The 16,471-nt window shown below is 54.5% G+C and overlaps 2 protein-coding genes across 13 annotated transcripts in view; one reads left to right on the top strand and one right to left on the bottom strand.

Annotated features, from left to right (window-relative positions):
* Positions 1–6,990, top strand: part of SCTR (secretin receptor) — an 89,205-nt gene extending 82,215 nt beyond the window's left edge. For 6 of the 12 annotated variants that reach the window (XM_070581125.1, XM_070581126.1, XM_070581127.1 and 3 more), the window contains 3 exons: positions 468–594; positions 5,390–5,431; positions 6,513–6,990. In XM_070581125.1, the coding sequence (XP_070437226.1) occupies positions 468–594; positions 5,390–5,431; positions 6,513–6,683 (340 nt within the window). In that variant the 3' untranslated portion in view covers positions 6,684–6,990. Of the gene's footprint in view, positions 1–467; positions 595–1,613; positions 1,929–5,389; positions 5,804–6,512 lie in introns of those variants that run through there. The other 6 variants (XM_070581116.1, XM_070581120.1, XM_070581117.1 and 3 more) reach the window with 4 other exon arrangements.
* A 2,038-nt stretch (positions 6,991–9,028) lies between these two features.
* TMEM37 (transmembrane protein 37) lies at positions 9,029–15,464 on the bottom strand. Its single transcript, XM_008507764.2, has 2 exons — positions 15,015–15,464; positions 9,029–9,882 (listed from the first exon to the last, which is right to left on the bottom strand). The coding sequence occupies exons 1-2, from the start codon at positions 15,033–15,035 to the stop codon at positions 9,310–9,312; spliced, it is 594 nt and encodes a 197-aa protein (XP_008505986.2). The 5' UTR covers positions 15,036–15,464; the 3' UTR covers positions 9,029–9,309.
* Positions 15,465–16,471: the final 1,007 nt, after the last annotated feature.

The following is a 16,471-nucleotide window of genomic DNA, read 5'->3' on the forward strand; positions in this document are numbered from 1 at the left end:
CCATTGTTCATCTGAAATTCAAATTGAACTGGGCATCCTGTATTTTTATGTGCTAAATTTTGTAGCCCTAATCTGGGAAGGAAATAAAAGAACTTCTCCCTCTAGATATTTATTATCAAACCAATAAGAATGCTGGCTTTGCTAATAATACGTTTGACAGAGTGGTGGTCACACATGCCACGTAATTCATGAGTAAGATTATTTGGGTGGATCCGGGTTCAAATTCTCTTTACTGCAGGGAGGGAGGCATGATGGGAAAGTTTTGGGATTGGCCATGGCTTGATAAGTGTTGCCTCTGGGTGATGGGCAAGTGGGAGTTGGAAATTTTCTGAAAAAACAAATAAAACCGAAAAAGTCTGGAGACACTGTGGCCAAGCCCCCTGCAGTCAGGGTCGAGGTGGGGTCCGTGGAGTCTGTGCCCGTGGGGAGGGGAGGCCCGGGAGAGTGCAGCGTCACTGTGTCCCCAGGCGGCTGGCCAAGTCCACACTCCTGCTGATCCCGCTCTTTGGAATCCACTATGTCGTCTTTGCCTTCTCCCCGGAGGACGCCATGGAGATTCAGCTGTTCTTTGAACTGGCCCTCGGCTCATTCCAGGTAAGCTTCAGGGACCGTGACTTTAAGGGGAAAAGAAGAGTTCTCTTCCCTTCGAGGAAAATGCAAGTCGTAGACACAGCAAGCTGGGTCATCCCGGAAGAGTCCAGCAGTGCGTTTTGGGGAGGCAGATGCCTCATTTGGCCGAGACTCAAGAGGAGCAGGGTGGGACGTCACTGTGCCGTGTGACTCTGAGTGAGACCCAAGTTCCCCACTGCTCCAGTGAGGGTGGGGGATAAACTAAGGAGAGAGGGACTGACTCTGGGGAAAACGAAAGGGAAAAGGCACCGGAGCACACGCTATTGCTCAACTCTCCACCGCACATAAAGAGTCAGAATCACGTAAGCCTGAGAGCCATCGCTGAGCCATCAAAAAGTGGCGCCAGAAGAGGAGCATTGTGGGAGGGTGGGGGTGGGGCGGGAGGGTGTTTGAAAGAATAATATCCTCATCTTCATACTGGGAAGTCCATAGAAAATGCCCCAAACTGAAAGATCAGAAATAGCAATATCAGCATATTATTTAGAATCAGTTAAGAAAGTTCCAAATAGTTGCTTCTGAGGAACAGGAAATGGGGGCGGGGGTGTCAGGAGGCTGCTGTTTTTTGTGACAAGAATCATTTGACTCTTTGAAACCATGTGCATACACAACTTACCAAAAATAAAAAACAACTTAAAAAAAGAAAGAAGAAAAGCAAGGGGAGAGATCACCTACCTACTAATGCAACGAGATGTTGTAAGGTTAATAAAAAGTAGTAAACATGTTTGTATGGAAGGACCCTTAACATGAATCCCAAACTTCACAACATTATTTGTGTATTTACTCACAGCTATCACCTTCTAAAAATAATATGATGTACCTTTCAGGAAAAACATACGGGGGACAAAAAAAAGTAGATGAGGAATCAGTGAAAAAAGAAAAAACCTAAATTGAGTTGTTCATAAACAGAAACAAATTTGATAAAAGTCCTATGAAGGGGGGCTGGCCCCGTGGCCGAGTGGTTAAGTTCGCGCGCTCCGCTGCAGGCAGCCCAGTGTTTCGTTGGTTCGAATCCTGGGCGCGGACATGGCACTGCTCATCAGACCACGCTGAGGCGGCGTCCCACATGCCACAACTGGAAGAACCCACAACGAAGAATATACAACTATGTACCGGGGGGCTTTGGGGAGAAAAAGGAAATAATAAAATCTTTAAAAAAAAAAAAAAAAGTCCTATTAAGGGCTGGCCCGGTGGCGCAGTGATTCAGTGCGCACATTCGGCTTCTCAGCGGCCCGGGGTTCGCCAGTTGGGATCCCGGGTGCGGACATGGCACCACTTGGCATGCCATGCTGTGGTAGGCGTCCCACATATAAAGTAGAGGAAGATGGGCAAAGATGTTAGCTCAGGGCCAGTCTTCCTCAGCAATAAGAGGAGGATTGGCAGTAGTTAGCTCAGGGCTAATCTTCCTCGGGGGAAAAAAGAAAAGAAAAGAAAAAAAAAGTCCTATGAAAGTGGAAGAGGCAAGTCATAAATTTGGTTTGGAGCTTCCCGGTAGCCAAAGCAAAGATAGAAACACAATCTGTTTCAAGATTTACAGTATCCGTAGATGAAAACAAACTAGTTTCCTGGAAAAGCCTAGCAATTATAGACTTTGGAGCCTGAGAGAAATTTCTCCCAGTGGGTTTTCCTGAAGAAGCCGCCTGTCCCCAACAACCTCGATCATCCTGCAGGGTCCTCCTCACTAGTGAGACCTCGGCCTCCAGGAGGGGGCTCAGAGCCTCTCTCATTCTCAGAGTTCTGCTCAGGGTGGGCGTGGCTGGGGGGGGGTCCTCCTGTCACTCAAAGGTGCTAGGAGAACATGTCACCGGGAACACATTAAGCAGAGTCAGGTCTTGCCCTAACCCGTGTCTTCAGACCCCACCCCAGGGCTGTCTCCTCTGCCTCCGCTGAGCCTCTCTTCTGCCCAGACTCCCCCCAGAGAACCCAGCCTCTTGTGTAAGCCCTGGTTCTTTTCCTCTGGGCCAAGGTTTCATGCCACTGCTCTTGTAACGTGTGGGGAGGCCCGGCTCACAGTGGCCCATTTAGCAGGTGACAGATTCCAGGTCCACGCAGCTCACAGAAGTGGGTGGCCACCTCACTGTGTGGATGGCAACTTCCTGTCCCCTGGAGTTGGGGCTTATGTGCCAGGCTGTGGTCTAGCCAAGCGATGGCCATTTAGCTTCTCTGGAGAAACGACTTGTCAAGCAAAAACCAAAAGCACTTTCGTTATGTTCCCCTAGAAATGATTATGAAGGAAAAGGCTCTTTGACAGGTTTTTTTTCCCAAAGAATCTTTGTTCACATACAAACATATGTATCATTTTATTATATATTATACATATTTATGCTATATACTTATATATAATATATATTTTAAAAATTTTGTATTGTGGAAAATTTCTTCCACATACAAAAAACGCAGAGAATAGCATAACAAACCCCCATGTGGCCACTGCCCACTCCTGGTCTGTCCTGTTTCATCTCTATCCCCATCCACTTCCTCCACCCCATCCCCCATCATTTTAAGCAAATCCAAGACATTTTATTTCAAATGTAAATATTTTAGTATGTATTTCTGACAGAAGGCTTAAAGAACATACAGAGAATGACAATACTATTATCACTGTCATATATTTTTAAAAACTAAAGTTTATTAACTCTGCTTGTAGAAATAATACTTGCTTATTGTAGAAAATTTGGAAAATAAGGAAGAGTTAAAAGAAAAAGAAAAATTCATCCATTATCTCATAACCCAGAAATAACCTCTGTTAAAACATTGGTGTGTTTACTTCTAATTCTCTTTTCCATCCAGGAAGACACACCTATAGTTGTCCACAGATGGACACATAATTGAGATTGTGTTGTGTGTGGTTTTCTATCCTGCACGGTTTGTTTAATTCTCTATCATGCCCAATGTGAACATTTCTCCATGTCATTAAAATTCTTCAAAGGCTTCATTTTTTTTCTTTTTTGAGGAAGATTAGCCCTGGGCTAACATCTGCTGCCAATCCTCCTCTTTTTGCTGAGGAAGACTGGCCCTGAGCTAACATCTATGCCCATCTTCCTCTACTTTACATGTGGGACGCCTGCCTTAGCGTGGCTTGCCAAGCAGTGCATAGGTCCACAGCACTCCTATCCTCACCTGAACAGTGAAAATGTGTCCCTGGATCCTTGAGGCCCAGACAGGAGAGGCCTAGGCGACCCTGGGCCCAAGGAGCTGGGCAGCAGCCTCGGCCAGCAGCCTGACCGCCAGCTCTCAGCCAAACACACACAGCTTCAGGCCCACCCAAACCCCTGTGACTCTGTTCCCTCCCCTGTACCGGGGGAGGTGGGGGGGGATCCTCCCACCTCTCCCAGAGCTTTGGCAAGGATTAAGTGAAGCATCTGGAACTCAGAATCCCACAATTACGCAGGCCAAGCTGTGCTCCAAATCCAGCTCTGTTTCATTTCAAAGTCTTCCACATGTGGGGATCTTTCAAAGCTGCTGATGCTCCCACCCTGACATTCAGATTTGGGGTACAAAGTGCAACCTGGGCAGAAGCTCCCAGGTGATTCTAATGTGCAGCAAATTTGGAAATCGCTGCCTTAAGTATTCTGCTCCACCCCCCCCCCCCATTGCCCCCATTCTAGACAGCAGTCATTGATGCTGGAAATTCTAAAGCAAATCCTTCCAGTTTTGTCACTAACTCCTGTTAAAATGCCAATACCCTTGAGCAGTCGTACGTTTGAAGCACCATAGACAAGCTGATCCTTCACTCTTTCCAATGTAGTAAGTGGCTAAGGGCGGGCCTGGATGGGACTACGGAGGGGTTGGGCCACCCAACCTCCGAGCTGTGGCACCCAGGCCTCTGAGGGGGAGGGTGCTCCAGGAAAGCCTGAGGGCAGAGAGGAAGGGCAGGCTGCCCGAGGTGGGTCCCTGAGTGGGTGAGCAGGGCACATACACTGCAGACCCTGTTCACAGCTCCTGGTTCCATGCAGGCCGCTTACACTCAGATGCCACATACCAGACTGGAGTTCCTACCCTGGCAGAGCTCCATGCCGGGACCCGGGAGGAGGGGGGGCCACCATCAGGAACACAGAAGCTCCAGATACCAGGGAGGGAGAGTCCTGATAGGCAGACCCCCACCATACCAGGGAACATGAAGTGTAGGCAGCCCTGAGGCCCCTGACTGAGGAGATGTGCTCATGGGTCCATTAAGCTGGGAGGTCACACTGCACCGCTGGCTGGCCAGGACCTGCGCACAGGGTTTCTTCTGACTACATATTTGTTTTTCAATTTGAATAGTTGTCCATGTTTAACCATCTCCAGATTTCTAGCTTATCTTGAAAAATGAGCCCACACAGGATCCAGGATTTCACATGAGCTGGGTCCCAACCCCTCCCAGTGGGGTGGGGTGGGCGTGCTTCAGGTGCCGCCACTCCCTGCTTCTCCTGAGTGGCCCACATTACTAATTTAGGTGATTGCCTCGTCCCCGTGGGACCACGTGAGCAGCGCCTACTTCAATGTTCCTGACACCACACATGTGCCAGGGAGGCCCACGCTAGACACTGGGGACAACAGACGAAAGGGACTCCATCCTTGCCCCAGAGGAGCTGCCTGTGCTGGATGATGCCAACACAGCCAGGGACACTTGAGGGGCCCAGAAGAGGCAGACCCAGTCACTCCTGGAGTGAGAGAGGTGTGGGAAGGCTCTGGGGACGTTCCTGAGGGGAAGCAAGCGTGGGGCTGGTGATTCAAGGACTGGGGGCCGGAGCACTGCACTAACGCCCTGCTCGCTCCACAGGGCCTGGCGGTGGCCGTCCTCTACTGCTTCCTCAACGGGGAGGTGAGTGTCCTGGGTTGCCCGGATTTCTGGAGGAGCTCCCAGGCCACTGGATTCCAGTTCAGAAGGAGCTACCTGGAAAGGGTGATAGGGAGGGGGGTGTGGTGTGAGGGGACGCCTGGGCTTGTCCTCTGGGAGTCTGAGCTCACTTCATGGGAGCAACGGAATCACCCGGAGGCCGTGTTGAAACATTTGCTGGGCCCTACCCCCCAGTTTCTAATTCAGCCAAAATGGATTCTGTAGGTCTGGATTGGAGCCTGAGAATTTTTTTTAACAAGCACTCTGGGTGATTCTTATCCTTAGGCAAGTTCAGGAAATGGAGCAGCTCCTGGATGCTCTGGCTGCTTGCTCGATGTGTGATCTTGGTCACCGCCCTTCTCTGGGCCTCAGTCTTCCCATCTGTAAAATGGGAGATTCAGATGACTTGTCAATCAATCCTGAGACCTCCAAATGAGTGTTGACTCCCTGGGGGGCTGCACACTTACCTTGGGGTCTCTGCCCTGGCCGAGCATCTGGGTTAGGAGCAAGGCTCCTGGCACACGCAATCTGCGCAATCGACACTGCTGGGATACGGTACTGCACACAAGTCCAGCCTTGCTGTGACTGTTGACCATTTATCTGGTTCACCACACTTGAATGGGAATAACCTCTGATGTTTTCAAAAAATCAAGCATCAAGCCTAGGCTCAAAGGTTTTGCTTCTACAGCTGGGGATCAGGAAGGAAAATTCCAAAGAGCAACTCAATGGCCCCCAGTCAAGTTCTGAGCTAGGGTGGCTTCATGGGGATGTGTCCTGTTGTCCCAGACGACAATCTGGACGTCGGAGTTCTGGAGTTTGTGAGACAACCACAAGCCCCTTCTCTGGGACAGATATAGTGAGATCGCGGGTCAGAGTGCCCAGGGGAGAGGGGTCCCCCATACCTACAGGACATCGGGCTGGAATTCGTCTGTCTGGGTGCCTGCAGGAGAGGGAAGGCATGACTGCTGGGCTGGTGGCAGGGCCCATGTGGAGGTCCCCAGGGAGTGGGCCTTAGGGCACAGGGTCATTCTTCCCTCCCTGGCTGATGGCTTGTCTCTGGGGGCAGGTGCAGCTGGAGGTTCAGAAGAAGTGGCAGCAGTGGCACCTCCGTGAATTCACACTGCGCCCCATGGCCCTCAACTCCTCCTTCAGCAACGGCACCGGTGGCCTCACCCATGGCACCAAGACCAGCGCCCCGGAGCCAAATCGAAGCACCTGGAGGGCGAGCGTCATCTGAGAGGCTGGAGCAGGGCCACCCATGGACCCAGAGGCCAAGATGGGTCCCGAGAGGGCTGGACACTGTGGCAGGACAGTCTGTCTTCCCAGCAGACATCATATGCTTACTCCTGTGACTAATAACACCCTTCCTCCAGGCCTGGGGTGGGGGTGGGGGGGTGGTAGTGATGATTCCTCAGAACTGAAGGAACTTGGGCCTCCCTGGGGCAGGAAGAGGGCCTGGGATCTGGGTCTACCGTGTTCTTCTGGGAAGAGCAGTTCAGGGGTCCCAAAAGGGGGCAGGGAAATAAATGGTAGCTGGGATGAGATTTGGTCTGAATTTGTCAGTCTTCTTGCCCTTGAGAAATGATGCGAGGGAGGATGCTCTGGCTTGCTCCCCTACCCCTCCTGGAGGAGGGGGCTTCCCTAATCACCGCCCCCCTCCAGTTTTCAGAGACAAGCTTAGAAGCCCAGGAAACATGAGAAATCGAGGCCCTTGGCCCTAGGATCTCCCCACCCCTCACGGCAACTCACCTGTCCAGCACCTCTCACACTAGAGTCTTCAAGACAACAGCTGAATTAATCTGATCAAGTCACAGTGAGGACCTGCAGCTCCCTGTTGGTAACCCTAATGGGGAAGGAGGCAGCCCTCTGTTCTCACAGCTCTTTCACAGGTAGTTATCCACAGCCCCAGGTGCAGGGACAGCAGGCCATGGGGCAGGATCCCATTTGACAGAAGAAACAGGTTCACCAAGGTCCTTCCTGTGACTTGCTCAAGCTACTCAGCAAGGAAGTGGCAGAAGTTCAGTCCAGGCCCTTTGGTTTCAAACCCCCATGCTCCAAGGCTGTGTCTGTTTTCCCCACTCCAGGCAGGGAAGGACAGGGGACACGGAAGGACAGGGGTCTGTCTCCCCGCCCCACTGGGGATTTTAGTCTAATCCTTTACGCTCTGGATCTCAGTCCCCTTGAATATCAGTGTTCCTCCCTGCCAGATGACGGGACTAAATATTTGAGCCCTTTCACAAAACGAAGCCTACTAGTGCTCAGGGGAAAGCACTCTGGACAGAAGTGGAGACAACTCCTCCCCCACGTAGAGGAAAGGGCATCCTGCCGGTGGGTGGGCCCAGCTCCAGTCTGGCTCTGGGTGACCCTGGACAAGTGCTGTCCCTCTCTGGGCCCTGGCTGCCCACCTCTGCACCAACCCCCTGCAGAGACAAGGCAGTCACCCCTTTGCACCCCTTGCTCCTGGAGGGAAAAGGCCGGGGACCCTCTTCCAGGGCTGAGAACCCAGCCTGTATGTTTGATGAGCTCTGCTCTCCGAAGAACAGATTGGTCCACCTCAACTTTTTTGAGTGATCTCCACAGACTGACTGCATGCATCTTAGAATAAAAGTTTCTTAAAACTCACAAGAGGTAGGTATAGGTGCCCAGCCGAGTCCAGGAGGGGGACCTGCAGTGACAAGGGCAGGGCAGAGACCAAAACCCCATGCAATCAGGAGCAGCCAGAATGAGCTGGGAAAGCCAGAATTCATCAGGGGCGGAGGGGGAAGGGGCCAGTGGAGGATGAAACAGCCTGAGGGCAAAACCCCCACTTTCTGGGCAGAAAAGGGACTGGAAAGGGGGCAATTTGATGCACAAAAATGCAGATCTGCCAGCAAGGTTGGAAATCTCCACTGGTTCCTGGTCCCCTTCACCTGCACTCGTCCCCAGGATGGTTGTTAATCATTACCCAAGGTCTGGCCGGTCCCCTTTACCCCCGGAGTCCAGCAGGTTCAGATACGTGCTCTTTGAAACGTATCCCAGGATCAAAAATGGTACCTGAGGCCATCTGACTCTTACCAAAGATGGACACACACGCTCCCCTCAGGGAGGACAGTGTATCAGAAGTCCTCTTGGAAGGGCTTGCTCAAGAACTCTTCTCGAAGAGTTAAGGCAGGATTTCCACAGGCAGAGTCCCCAGAGGGGACAGCAGTTACTGGAAGCTGGGGTTATCCAGGGGTTATGGGGTCCCCCAAAGGGCAGAGGTCAAATCAAGTCGAATAGTTTGAAATCCTACTATGTGCAAGAAGAAACTCTGAGGGAATCCTGAACTCTGCCTCTCTGGCATGACCAAAGCTAGAGCAGGGAAATGTGCACAAAGGCCCTTGGAGCTGGTGCGAGGAAGACCCAGGCCCCGACTGGACACTCTTAGCTGGAAGAGTGACCCACTCTTAGCAATCCCGAAGGCCCCAGGGACCCTCCAGCCCACATCCCAGCGCAGCGTCAACGGAACAGGTGTGAATGGCACTTGGCTGTGCAGCCAGCCCAGGCACAGTCACCTGAGCTGCTTCCAAACCTATTTCCGTCCTGGGAAGAAGGATTCAAGAAGAGAGTTTAAAAATGTGTTTCTTCTTCTTCTAAAATCAACATCCTAATAACTTGGCTAAGCCTGTGCAGCTAGTGGCACTGAGGCACCTCTTGGCTTCTGGCCCTGCAGACCAGCTGCAAAGGCCTCTGGGCCATTTCTGGCCAACCATCCAAAGGTTATTGGCTAAGAGGCAGCAGTTTCAAGGTCACTGTCCCACCCCTACCCCACCAGAGGTCACATATTGGAAAAGTCCCATCTTGACCACACTTTCTTGTAGAACCCAGTGTCCTTGGAGGGGGGCCTAAAATTTCCTCGGCTGGCCCCAGGGATGAGTGATGCTGTTGATGTGAAGGCCACTGATGGCATTCAGGAAGAAGAGGAAGGAGGCAGTGAACTCGCACCAGAACATCAGGGTGAAGCCAATCAGTGTGACCTGGTTCCGAAGGAGGATCATGAAACTCAGGAGCCCCCCGGAGGAGAGGATGAAAGAGACGAGAAGGAGGAAGGAGCCCAAGGCCCACTTGCGCCGTGAGCGGAGGTCCTCACACACCTGGGACACCATGAGGAACTCTAGGCCAAAAATGGCGGTTACCACAGCCAACGTGCCCACACTGCGGGCCAGGACCATGCCCACGGCCAGCCCGGGCACGTGGGCCTGACTCAGGTCTCTGAGGCAACGTGGCCTAGTCTGGTTGGAGGTTGTGCAGAAGTGCCACAGCCCGAAGAGCCGGTCCTCAGCCAGGAGCCAGTGGCCATCACAGATGGACACGGAGGAGAGGACCACGGCCAGGGCGGCACACACGATGATGAGGGTCCGGATGCAGGATTCAAGGAAGGACCGGCGGGGCCTCCTTTGGGCCAGCAGCCTCTGGGCCTGGAAGACACCACAGAGGCCGCGTGTCACAGGGAAACCCACCACACCCCTCCAATTTCATCAGGGAAGGCCCTGACCATGCCTTCCAGCATCCCACAGCCACGTGTTCTGGGCTGGTCTCCCGGGAAGCCTTGCATGCCGGCCCTTCCTCATGGCTTCTCCCCCAGCTCCTCCTTACCTTTCAGCACCAGCACCGACCCAGCTTCTTTGGGGAACTCTTCCCCCATTCCACCCGTTCCCATCCTCCTCTCAAGACCGATAAGACCGATAAGCATTGACCGTCCAGTTTCCTGACCTTTCCTTCTTTAATGATCTTTATCATGAGTAAAAACTCCAAACTCTATTGACTGGCAAATCCTAGTCTCTTCTGAATTCAGAAAACCTGTCTGGCCTGGCTGGTGTGACCCTGAGCCTGCAGCCCACCTCCAGAGTTTGTTGTAAGCAAAACAAGAACAAGCCTGGAAGGCAACAAGGGTGGTGAAAGGCACCGACATGAGCATATCAATACAAGGTGAGTTGCCCTCTCTCTCCCTTCCCCCGAACCGGCCAGCTTTAACCCAGTCCCCACCCACCGGGTTCTCCACTTTCACATTTGGTACAGCACTCCGTGTTATTGCCTACTGGAAGTGTGTTTGCACCTTGCCCTCCAGGCTTGCTCAGCCTCTGCCTCACCCAGAGCTTGCCAACCAAACTATTCTAGCAGCCTCTAGTCTCGAGGAAGACACTGAGGTCTCCCGCCACAGCTGGTCTCAGCAGTGGAAGAGGGCGCCGCCCCCTTCTCTTCCAGCAAGCTGGGCCAGGTGTCCAGGGAGGTGTCCCTTATCTCACAGCCTGGGGACACCACCCAGGTGCCCTTCCCAACTGCTGATGATGCAGAAAGCAAAAGAAATACTTCAAAGAGTAAAACTCCTCACCGTGGCCCACATGCCCTGCCCTGCCCTTCCTCTCCAACCCAACCCCCACCCCCACCCCCACCCCGGGGGCACTCTCCCTGGCCACCTCACCCAGGCACAGCAGCCCTCTTTCCATGCCTGGGACAAGCCAAGAGCTTTCTTCTCTCACATCTAGTGGCCCTGCCACCCAAAGGGCTCTTCTCCAGCCCCCTTCGCCTTCCAGGCTGCCTCCTTTTCTCCATTCTTCATGTCTCAGCTGAAATGTCACCTCCTCAGAGAGGTCTTTCCTCCCCACCCAACCCAAACAGGGTCCCCTCCTGTCATTCTCTGTCAGGCGCCCAGTCCGTTTGTCTCTCTCACCTGAGGCTCTGTTCTCCTGGAGGGCAGGGCCTCCTGTTTGGAGGCTGCTGTGTCCCCAGGACCCGGGAGTGTTGACGGGGGCATTCAGTGGGTGCTCAAGGGCCGAGGGATAAATAAATGGTCAAGTTTGCAGCCCCTGTCACTTCTATCTGAAGCTCCCTGTAAACCGAGTCTCCTGCTCAATCATAACCCTTAAATTACCCATGGGGCCCCGTGGCCAAGTGATTAAGTTCAGAAGCTCTGCTTCAGAGGTCCAGGGTTTTGCAAGTTCGGATCCTGGGCACGGACCTAGCACTGCTCATCAAGCCACGCTGAGGCGGCATCCCACATAGCAGAGCCAGAAGGACCTACAACTAGAATACACAACTATACGCTGGGGGGCTTCAGGCAGAAGAAAAAAATAAAAATAAATCACCCCCTTTACCAGTGCATATGGGAGCAGCCCAGGTCACATCCCAGTTTGGGAGGTAAGCAAAACAGACAGCTCATGCGTGATGGTCACTGCTGGGAAACCGAACAGGGACTATGGGGTGCACCTTGTACCCTATGCAAATGGAAGCTTCCAGGAGCAAGTCTGGCCACATCTCTCAGTGAGGGACGCAAAGTCCCGCTCCCGGGACACTCCTGCGGTCAGAGGCCCAGCAGAAACATCAGGCTGTCGGCTAACCTGCCCACCTGAGCAGGAGCCACTGCTAATTTCAGCCCCGGGAACACAAATAAGGACCCAGTTAGCTTTCAGCACTCCTGCTAAGCAGGGTTCTATTTTACTCCTAAGCCTGAGAGGTTGGCAGAGCAGGAAGCTTGGTGCAGGGGATGTAAAGAGGGGATCTATGTTATGCAGAAGTCAGGTGACTTGCCCAAGATGACTCAGCTAAACAAAGCCTGTTACAGCTGCCTAAGCAATGGGATAGCGTGCAGGGGTGGGATGCATTCAGCCAATAAATACTGACCGGGGCCTTCCAAGGGCTTGAGGGCTCAATATTACTGGTGAGGAAAAGGATTAGAGAGTAGAGGGATGCCCAAGGGGTCAGGGTCCCCAACGCAGAGCCCGAGAGGAAGGCAGCCTGGGGCGCTGCAGAGAGCCCCCGAGGAGTCTGGGCTGCGGTTCTCCAACTGTGACCCGGTGCTTCCTAGAGTGGCTCCAGGTGCCGAAGCTGGGGGGTAAGGAAACCAGCTCCAGGGCCCTTCCTCACTGCAACCACGACAGGTCCCTGTTCCCTGGGGGAGACACTGGGAATCCATGAGACTGTACTGGATTGTTAGGGGAAAAAAGGCTTGACAGCTAAGAACAAACCAAGGGAACTTTGAAAGCTGTGTCTACAAACCAGTCAAGGTGTCTGCCTTTGCGTGGTTCCTGAACCTCTTTGGCCCTTGCTCTTTGATCTACAAAATGGAGGTGGTGGCCCCTGCAGGAAAGCAGTAGCCATGGAGGCACCTGGCGAGGTCACAAAGCCCTTAGAGGTGGACGAGGTCCTAGGATGGGAAAGCCCCAGGTGCAGAGAGCAAGTCACAAGAGCACAATCCCCAGAACCCTTTTGACCCTAGACATCATGCTGTCTGGAGAACAGGCACGTCCTGTCCCTCCCTCGGCCCCACCCGTGCTGCTGGGCACAACTGGACTTTAATCTCCAGGCCCGGAGACATCACACTAGGAGCAGAAAGTGAAGACAGCCGATGTGGGTTCTTTGTTCCCTCTCCCACCGCAAACCAGGGCTTCATTTAAACTCTCTGACACAAAGGAAACTCCCAAGGATTAAATGAGATCCGTATATAAACGTGCTTGGCACATGAGCAGCTCCCAATTCCTGGAAGCTATTAATAATATTAGTAACAATAATAATGCATATTTGAGTCTTCTTTCCTAACCAGCCTGCATCAACATCAGCTAGCTTTCAGTGATCTGGGGCCTGAAATCTCCTTGGAGGGCTGCCAGGCAGCTCCATGGTTAGTGGAGGGTCGATGGACAAGAGGAGAGGGGCAGTCTAGTCTGCCTCTGATTTTCCGGTCCCCAGCTGTGTAACCTTGGGCAAGTCAATTTCATCTCTGAGTCTTGACTTTCCTTGCTAAAAAAACGCAAGTGTTCCCCCTTTTTTCATCTATAACCCTGAATGTGACAGCCTGTAACCTTGAATGTGACCTGGGCACATGGGTCATGCAAACACAGGAGCCAGCCAGCCAGCCTGCTTTTAGCTGTGCTTGACCTCTGGCAAGTTATTTATCCTCTCCCTCTCTTTCCATTTCCTCAACTACAAACAGAGAGAACAGTGCCTACCTCCTGTGGGGCTGAAATGAGTTATCACTCCAAGTGCTTAACAGAGGCCTTGGCACGTGGTTAAGTGCTCCCAAAGGGGAGGGTGTATCGTTAAGCAGGCACAGCGCCCACCTCACAGGGCTTCACCGAATCTCCCCCACGCCGCCTCCCACCGCCGCCTCCCTCCTCCGCTAGACTCGGCCCCCACACCTTGCTGAAGTCCCCTTGCCCCTCCCCTCGGAGCGCAGCATGCAGGGGCCCCCCTCCCAGTTAATCCCTCCCGCAGATTTTGCACCTCTTAGTTTAGCCCCCCCGCTTCTCATACATCCTCTAAATCCTTGTTTACAAGTCTCTCTCCCCAACTGGACGGTCAGCTCCTGGAGGGGTGAGACCACGCCTGGTCCCACCCACCTCACTGCCTGTCCCTTCTTCCCAGGGCCTGTCCCAGGAGGCTGCCTGGTTGTGACTCAAGATTATGCCCCAGAACAAAGAGGAGGAACTAGCTGCATCCCGTTCCTCCCTCCCCCGCCCCAAAGCAGCTGTGTCCCGGCTAAAAGGGGTTTGGGGGTGGCCTGTGGGTTCGGGTTTCTCTCGTGGGTTTGGGTTTCTCCCGTTAGGGAAAGGCAGAAAGGGCGAGTGGGATTTGGAGCCAACAAGACCTGATTTTGAATCTCGATTCTGTCGCTAAGCGGGCCGATTCTGTCGCCACGCTATGTCGCTATGCTGGACAGGTGACCTCACCTCCAAGCCTCAGTTACCTCATCTATAAAATGGGCGGAGCAGTATCGATGGGACTCAGTGTAGTGGGGATGTGAGCCCTCGCGTGCGAAGTCAACGCGCCTCTGACCCTTTGGCCAGCGCAGTCGGAGACTGGAGGAGGCGAGCCCTGCGATGCTTCCGCGTAAGGGAAGCTCGCCCGCAGGGTAGCGGTCCCGCCTCCGCCCGACTTCCCTTGCAGGGCAGCACGACCGCGTGGAGCGGGTAGGGACCGGTAGGTCCTCGGCCAACACAAACATCTTCCACCACTCTAGGGAGAAAACCCATCTTCGGGGATGCGGGCCCCTGCCCTCACGAGAGTCTTTTCTCTGAGGTGTCCGCGCGCCCCAGTGAGTCCATCCCCCGCCCGAGCCCCCAAACACAGTTTTGGGGAGAAGAGATGGTCTTTCTAGCCCCCGCCCAAGAAAGTTCTGGCTTCCCCAGAGATGCGTCTTCACGTTACATAAGGCAAGCCTCACTCTCCAAGTGGACTCAGTCCATCCTCCACCCTAGATGCGCCTCGTTTTTAAAAAGGAGGGCCCCTTCTGGGGGAACCTAGCCGATGGACACTGGTGACCCCAAAGAGAAGAAGCAACATCGTCCCCAAGAAGTTTAGGAGCCTTGGGCGGTTGCAGGGCCGCGAGCAGAGGCCGAAAGGAGACGGCGCCGCTGGAGCAGCGTTGGGGAGCGGGCGCCCCCCTGTTGCTTCCCGCCCACCCTCCTCTGAACCCGGAGGCTTGCCACAGGGGGCGGGCACGGCGGGGAACGCCTAACCCCGGGCCGCGGCGGGCACAGGTTTTCGGTGCACCGCCCCTGCTGCCCCCCGGGGGGCAGACCCCGGCCCGCTCCGCGCCCCCCGGCGCTTGGGGTACCTGCACTGCGATGGCAGTCATGCTGCGCTGGGGCCCGGCCGCGCGCTCCCGCCTCGCCGCCTCCGCCGCTCGGCTGCAGCCGCCCGTCCGGGACCCGGACCTGTCCCCGGGGGCGGAGCGGGGCGGCGGGGGGCGGGCACGGGGGCGGGGGGCGTTCACGGCGGAGCAATTAACGCCGGCCGGGCGCGTCCGGCCCCGCCGCCCTCGGCGGCTCGGTTTACGCTGAGTCAACCGGGGCGGCCTGGAGGAGCCCCCGGGGAGGGGAGAGGAGGAGCCGGTCCGGAGGGGGCGCGATCCCCAAGGTCCGAGAGAGGAGGATCTGGCACGAGGGGAGCGCTGAGCGGTCTGGCTTCGGGGCCCGGGGTCACGCCCTCGCTCCCAAACTTCAGAGGACTTCGCCTGGGGCGCAGATTCCCCGAGGGCCGGGACGGCGCGGGACGGGCCCGCGGGGGAGGTTCCAGCCCCAGCTTGCCTAGTCCTCCCAGCGTCTGCAGGCGGCGTAGGGTCCAGAGGGAGGAGGCACGCGCCCGGGCTCGGCGGCCTCACCACCCTCTGTGTGACCTTGGGCTGCTTGTTTAATGTCTCTGAGCCACCGTTACTAAATGAGATAATATTTGTGAAAGGTCGGGGTCTTGCGAGGCCCGCGGTAAATGTGAACGGAGTGGAATCTTCGGGGGCAATCCTGCTTGTGTCTCCACCCCAGGGGGATGTGCAAACCTGCTTCCCTCCTGGGCTCCTCAGGGACCCTCAAATAGGCAAATAGGACAAAACAAAAGTCACTGTTCTTCCTCGACTTTGATGAGGCCTGAGTTCTTGGAGGAGGCAGGCAGAGTCCCCACCACAAAAAGGGGTGGGAGTGGGAGCGGGGGTTCCCAGGGCAGCAAATTCCAACTAGGACCCCGTCCCTCCCCAGTTACAGGGAAGTGTGTGCTGGGTAGGGAGGGGGCGTTCCTGCTTGAGGTAAAGGGAGACCTTTCTCCGGAACTACACTAAGTTTTTGGCTCCTTCAGGCAGGTGGGCAGCTCCCCTTGACTTCACCCAAGGACGTTTAAAACGACCGCGCTTACCTCTTTCCCCCGAGAGCCATGTGAGGAAAGGGGACAGTCACAGCTGTCCCAGCATCTATTAGATGTTCATCTGATTCCATCACTGCCAGAGAGACCTTGTGAAGTGCTTTATCCCAGTCCTGGGCTCAGCTAGGGAGGGCCTTACCCCCAGCCTCCCACATCTGGAGTCCAACGGAGAGCCAGGACTGGACTTCCCAGTCTGGGTCTGATTTCTTGCCACCATTCTGCCTCGGAATCACCTGGAGAGCTTGTTAAAACACAGATTGCTGGGCCCACTTTAGCATTTCTGGCTGAGTAGGTCAAGGGTGAGACCCCACCACGTGCATTTCCAACCAGGTGTTGCTGCTGCTGGTCTGGGGCCCTGCTTTGAGAACCGCTGAGCCAAGACAA

The sequence above is a fragment of the Equus przewalskii genome, chromosome 17 (genome assembly GCF_037783145.1).
Source record: "Equus przewalskii isolate Varuska chromosome 17, EquPr2, whole genome shotgun sequence".
Taxonomy (NCBI): Eukaryota; Metazoa; Chordata; class Mammalia; order Perissodactyla; family Equidae; genus Equus; species Equus przewalskii.